We start from the raw sequence: 6477 nt of genomic DNA on the forward strand, positions 1-6477 counted from the left end.
GGGACCTTGGAGGTCATCTAGTCCAACCCCCTGCTCAGGCAGGAAACCCTATACCATTTCGGACAAATGGCTGTCCAGTCTCTTCTTAAAAACTTCCAGTGTTGGAGCCTTCACCGCTTCTGGAGGCAGGTTGTTCCACTGGTTAATTGTTCTCACTGTCAGGAAGTTTCTCCTTAGTTCTAGGTTGCTTCTCTCCTTGATTAGTTTCCATCTGTCGCTTCTTGTCCTGCCCTCGGGCGCTTTGGAGAATAGCTTGACTCCCTCTTCTTTGGGGCAGCCCCTGAGATACTGGAACACTGCTATCATGTCCCCCCTCGTCTTTCTCTTCATTAGACAAGACATACCCAATTCCAGCAACCGTTCCTTATCACTGCGGTTGTTAAAATGGATTGTGCATTTGATAAGTGAATCTGGCTTCTCCCACTGACTTTGCTTGTCAGATGCCGGCTGGGAAGGCCACACATGGCACCCACATGACCCCAGGACTCCCTGCAGCCATGGCAAATACATCGCTGGTTGCCAAGCATCTGAATTTTGATCCCCTGACTATGGGGATGCTGCAAAGGGCTGGTCCTAGGTCATTTTTCTCAGTGCTGTTGCAACTGTGAACAGTCACTAAACAAACATCTGTAAGTCGAGGACCACCTGTATAATGTTTGTTTCGGTTTCCCTCTTCAAAATCACTATTGTGCCTTATCATCACTTCCCATGCAAATGTTTAAATTTTGTCTTTCCAACATTCCCTTGCTGAGTTTTATCACAAATCATTCCATCTATTTTCCCTTTAAATGTATTCACTCTTCCCTTGGAGAGTTTTTCATTCCTCTTCATCCACTTCTAAAACAACTTTTTATTTCCAATTCTCTGCATTTTTTTCTATTTCTTCCTCTGAACCATACTTTGTTCTCTTTAACTTTATTTTTTCACTCTGTATACATGTATCACCTGTACCTCTTGTAAGGAGGTATTATTATTATTATGGTCTTTCGCCAGTGTAGGTACATATATGCATATTCAAAAACTAAAACCCAGATCACTGAGACTAAAAATTTATTAAAAACCTAGCTTTCGTCAGCGTCTGCTAACATCGTCAGAGTTCTAGTTTTAGCAGACGCTGACGAAAGCTAAGTTTTTAATAAATTTTTAGTCTCAGTGATCTGTGTTTTAGTTTTTGAATATGAATATACCTGAGACTCGTATCTTCAAAACCATTTTAGATATATGCATATACACGTAACATTCTACATCGGTTATAAAAATAGTAAAGAAGGAGGAATTAAAATATTTAAAAAGAAAAAGGTGTGAGGGGGTCTTCCAGGTTTATTAGATACGTTGCATAAATCTACAAGGATTGTTCTGTTTCTTTTATAGCATGTTTGCCTTCTATGATGTTAATGAGACGGTGAGGGAAATGACATCTCAGCCGGTGAGTAAGGACAAATTAACAATGTGAGGTGAAAAAAACGTGGCAGGAAGAATGTGTTTCGGTTTATTGTGGTGGTTCCAAAACTTTTTGCCATCACACCTCCCTTCAGTGCCATGCATCCCCAAATTGTTCCCTCATTATCCAAAACCACTTATCAGAAAGACCTTTTTACAAATGTTTCAACAATTAGAAACAAAGCCTCTATAATGGTTTAAAGCAGTGGTTCTCAACCTTTTTAATGCTGCGACCCCAACCGGTCGTAAGTCGAGGACTAAACCGGTCGTAAGTCGAGGACTAAACCAGTCGTAAGTCGAGGACTAAATCGGTCGTAAGTCAAGAACTACCCAACCGGTCGTAAGTTGAGGACTTTCCCTGCCCGGGAGCGCTGCGCATGCGTGGTTCCGCCCCCTGCGCCGGCCGAGGCGTAGCTGGCAAGCGGCAGAGACGGAGCAGGCCGACCACCAGCTGGCCCAGCCCAAGGGAGGTAAGGCACCCGCCGGAAAAGGAAAAAATGGCGGACAAAAAAAATGGTGGACAGCCTTGCTTGGTGACCCCCGTGAAATGGTCGATCGACCCCCAAATGGGGTCCCGACCCACAGGTTGAGAACCACTGGTTTAAAGGCTACCAGTCCCATGAAACATTAAAGTCACAGTAAAAGACTAAAAGTAACTCAAAAAAATCAATGTAAAGAGATGTGTCTTAGTTCTTTCTAAAAACCAAAAACATGGGGCTATTCTTAGTTTTGAAGGGCCACTCTGCATAGCTTGGGTATGATATAGTCCAGTGATGGCGAACCTTTTAGAGACCAAGTGCCCAAAAACTGGCCCCGCACCCGCTCCACCCCCTGCCCTGCCCCGCTCTGCCCTCCCATCCCCCGCCCTGCCTGCCCACAGGGCCAGTCACCACCTCTAGGGCCCGCCACAGATCGCCCAAGCAGCCCAGCAGCGCTATGGCGGTCATGCCCTGTGCCGGCACCCTGCAGCATCAGCTGTGCACAATGGGGTGTGAGGACAGAGTCTTGTCTACACTGCCTGGCTGCCATGTCCTTGGCTGCGCTACTCCGAGTGGGCCACGCTCAGGGGTGACTCTCCTTCAGGGGGGCTGCTGGAGAGGAGGGGGTCGCGGGGGGAGGCGAGGCTGGGGCAACGGCAGGTGTGCCCACAGAGAGGGCTCCGAGTGCCGCCTCTGGCACCCGTGCCATAGGTTTGCCACCACTGATATAGTCTTTCACGCCCGTGTCAAAAACAAGCTCCTGAGAGGAGGGATTCCATCCATGTGGGCAGTCCTGCAGATCGTAAAAGTTCTCACGCGCTTAGCCTTTTAAACAGGCACCCAACAAAGCCAGCTTATTCTAAGTAACATGTCTAGCTAGATTCTCAATCATCCAGGTCATGTTTGCCCCAAAGGTGCTTTTTCAAAAAGGCAACTGGACTTTCTTGTTGTTGTTTTTTTCTTCAAATTTTTTTTGCTTCTCATTCAAGAACTTTCTCGTAAGCAAAACATTTTCAAAGAAAAAAAAACAACCCCAAGAAAGTTCAGTGGCCTTTTGGAAAAAGCACTTTTGGGGGATGTCTGAGTAACACCTCTGCCTTGAAAACTCACAGATATCGCAAGCCTTTTCCAATTAGTCTATATAAATCAGGGGTGTCAAACTCAATTTCATTGAGGGCCGCATCAGCATTGCGGTTGCCCTCAGGGGGCTGGGTGGGTGTAGCCAGTGTGGGTGCGGCCTACTGGGTGGGCGTGGATGGAGTGGGTGTGGCCTACTAGGTGGGCATGGCCAGCTCTACATTGTTTGCATCAAGGGTGCCTGTGGGGGCCTGGGCAGGAGTGGGACAGATCTGAGGGTCTCTGGCAGAAGGGGGTGGGACCGGGGCAAGTGCCAAGGCATGGTCCACTGGATGAGCCTCACTGTTCCTCTCAGGCCATGCGGGGTGGTGGGGGCTGAATGGTGGTGGGGGCTACCCGGAGCCCTGGGCAGCAGAGGTCAAATGCCCAGCCTGGCCCTCGAGCACCCGCGGCACCAAGCCCAGCCCCACTTCCCCAAGGGGGCGCCCAGCTGCACTTACCTCCTCCCCAAGGCTGCTGCTGCTGTGCTTGCTCTCCTTAGCCAGGTTGCTCATGATGGGTACCAGGGCAAAGTCAGAGGGAGGCCCATTCCCTCTCCATGGGAGGAGACCCGGCTTTGTATCCAAAGCTTCCTTAGCAATAGAATGGGAGACCCCAGGATAGGCCAGGAGGAGGGGGAAAGGGGATGGGGAAAGGGCAGCAGGGCAGGACTAAGGCAGAAACTTCCCTCAGACCCTCTCCTTTCCTTCTTTCCTTCCTTCCTTCCTAAGTACAGAGTGGTGGGAAAATATTTGAGATGAGAGAGGGAGAAAAACAGGCAAGAAATGCAGCTGGGGAGGGGTCACCCTTCGTGAGGAATGAAGAAATGCACCATCACTTGGAAGTGGCCAGCACATGGCCCTCACCTACTTCACATATCTGGCTTGGTGGGCTCTGGGGGAGGGGATGCCATGAGCAGCATGAGAGTCAATGTTACCTGCACAATGCCGGCCAGCCCCAAACCTGCCCAGTTTCGGCAGGCAGCGAGGCGCTCTCCTCACACCGCCGAGAGGTTGAGCCGGACAGTGCGAATCCAAAAAGAAGCACAATGCCACCCAGCCCCCAGCCTGCCCGGACTTACAACCACAACTGAGCCCAATTTTTTTTGTTGCTGACTGAAACATTTGTTAAGTGAGTTTTGCCCCCATTTTACAATCTTTCTTGTCACGGTTGTTAAGTGAATCTCTCCAATTATTTAGTGACACAGTGGTTTAAGTGAATCTGGCTTCCCCATTGATTTGGCTTGTCAGGAGGTTGCAAAAGGTGATCACATGACCCCTGGACATTGCAACCATCATAAATATGAGTCCGTTGCCAAGCATCTGAATTTTGAACACGTGACCAGGAGGATGCTACAACAGTCGTAAGTGTAAAAAGCGGTCATAAGTCACTTTTTTTTCAGTGCCGTTGTAATTTCAAATGGTCACTAAAGGAATTGTTGTAAGTTGAGGATTACATTTAAGCTAAGCAAAGCTCCTGAAGAATAAAGTCAGATATACTCTGACTTTATTCTCCAGGAGCTTTTCTTAGCTTAAATGCCAGGGTTTTGCTAATTAAAATAGGGGAAAGCAGGATTCATTGGATGGTGGATGCATTGGGAGCACAGGCACAGACATCTCCAGCAGATCTACTACCAAACGAAAGATGTGCCTCCAGAAGTAGTTGCAATCCAGATTTAAAGAAGACTAAAAGCAGTAGAGCCAGGAAGCGAAGCTGAGGGAAATAACAAAGGGTGAACTTGCAGCATTGGGCTGAATTGTCCATTTGTTGGATGAAGTAATTGGTTGTCTGTCCTGATTAGAGCAGACATGTCAAACACAAGGCCCGGGGGCCGGATGCGGCCCGCGAAGTGGTTTCATGTGGCCCGTGAAGCCATCCTGGAAACAGTGAGGGAATGGCCCCCACTGCCTTGGTCCTGGCCCAGGCCAGCCGGGAGCCAATGTACAATTTTGTGGTGGCCATCTTGGCACTTGCCCCGGTGGACCATGCCTTGGCACTTGCTCCGGTCCCACCCCCTTCTGCCAGAGACCCTCAGATCTGTCCCACTCCTGCCCAGGCCCCCCACAGGCACCCTTGATGCGAATGATGCAGAACTGACCACGCCCATCCAGTAGCCACACCCACTCCATCCACGCCCACCCGGCCGCCCCCAGGGCAACCGCAATGCTAATGCGGCCCTCAGTGAAATTGAGTTTGACACCCCTGGTTTAGAGCAAAGCTGGCGCAGTTATTTTGCAACGTGGGGCAGAGAATTGAAGAGGCTGTTTCCCATTTTGTCACTTAAGAGTGCCAGAGGGGACTGAGGCAAGTCCTAATTACGGTAAAACCGGGGGATTGCTGGCTGGGAAATTCGGAGAGTTGAAGTCCACACATCTTAAAAAGTTGCTGAGGTAGAGAAACACTTCTCTGAACCAGTGTTTCTCAACCTCAGCATACCTAAACTATGTGAACTACAACTCCCAGAATTCCCCAGGCAAGAAGCCAGCTGGGGAACTCTGGGAGTGGAAGTCCACACATCCTAAAGTTGCTAAGGTTGAAAAACACTGGTATATTGGCTTTGCAACACTCCTGATGTGCGCCTTGGTGCTGCTGGATAGCTTTGAAGGTCCCCCCCCCCCACCAATTAAACTTTGGGGTTTTGTTGGTCTTTTCCTCAGGTCTACCTCCTCGACACGTTTGGCTTGAAGACCCTGGACGCGCGCGGCGACATTGTTTTCTGCAAAATGGCCAATGTTTCTCACACGAACTGGCACGCCAACCGCACCGTGTATGATACCTGCATTGCCAAATGGCTGACGTAGCTGGCCGAGGCTGGGAAAAGGAAGAGGAAGAGAGAGACTGTGTCCAAAAACTCGAGCTGCGTTCTCCGACCTCAAGTTGGCATTTCTCCTCCCACAGTGAAAAAAAATGTCATCTGCCTATAACTTTTCTAGGAATTTTTTTTTTTTTCCACAGCAGAAGGAACCTTTTTTCCTGCAAGACTCTTTGGTGGAAGCTAGTAGCAAATTTGGGTGCTCTTAAGATGCTGCCTGGAAGGCCTCAAATGAACTGGATCCGTAGTCCTTTGGTGCGACTAAGCTACAAGACAAAACAAACAAACAAGCAAAAAAGAAGACAAGAAGGGTTACGGTTACATTGTAATCAAATATACCCCAAAGTCCTATTTCCTAGCACCAAGCCTATGGCAGAAACCTAATTAACTGTGGGAACTGGAAGTATTTACCCTTTCAGGTTTCAACCCTGGTGTTTAGTGTCATTTTATCCCCCGTTTGGAAACGTTTTTTATTTGCGTATATTTTTCATATTATAATAATGCGACAGCTATCCAGGACTGTGCTTAAAAGAGACCAGCCCAACTTTTGTGAGAACAAATTCAGGAAAAAAAAAAAATCTTACCATTTATTCCCTCGGTTAATTTGAGTTTTGTGCTCCAATGATTGCT

The 6477-nt window shown here is 48.5% G+C and overlaps 1 protein-coding gene across 1 annotated transcript in view; it reads left to right on the forward strand.

Annotated features, from left to right (window-relative positions):
* Positions 1-5847, forward strand: part of PPT2 (palmitoyl-protein thioesterase 2) — a 25163-nt gene extending 19316 nt beyond the window's left edge. Inside the window, exons 7-8 of the mRNA XM_015824117.1 lie at positions 1372-1426; positions 5693-5847. Of these exons, the coding sequence (XP_015679603.1) occupies positions 1372-1426; positions 5693-5836 (199 nt within the window). The 3' untranslated portion in view covers positions 5837-5847. The remainder of the gene's footprint in view (positions 1-1371; positions 1427-5692) is intronic.
* Positions 5848-6477: the final 630 nt, after the last annotated feature.

This window comes from Protobothrops mucrosquamatus, unplaced genomic scaffold (genome assembly GCF_001527695.2).
Source record: "Protobothrops mucrosquamatus isolate PMUCROS unplaced genomic scaffold, P.Mucros_1.0 scaffold2129, whole genome shotgun sequence".
Classification (NCBI taxonomy): domain Eukaryota; kingdom Metazoa; phylum Chordata; class Lepidosauria; order Squamata; family Viperidae; genus Protobothrops; species Protobothrops mucrosquamatus.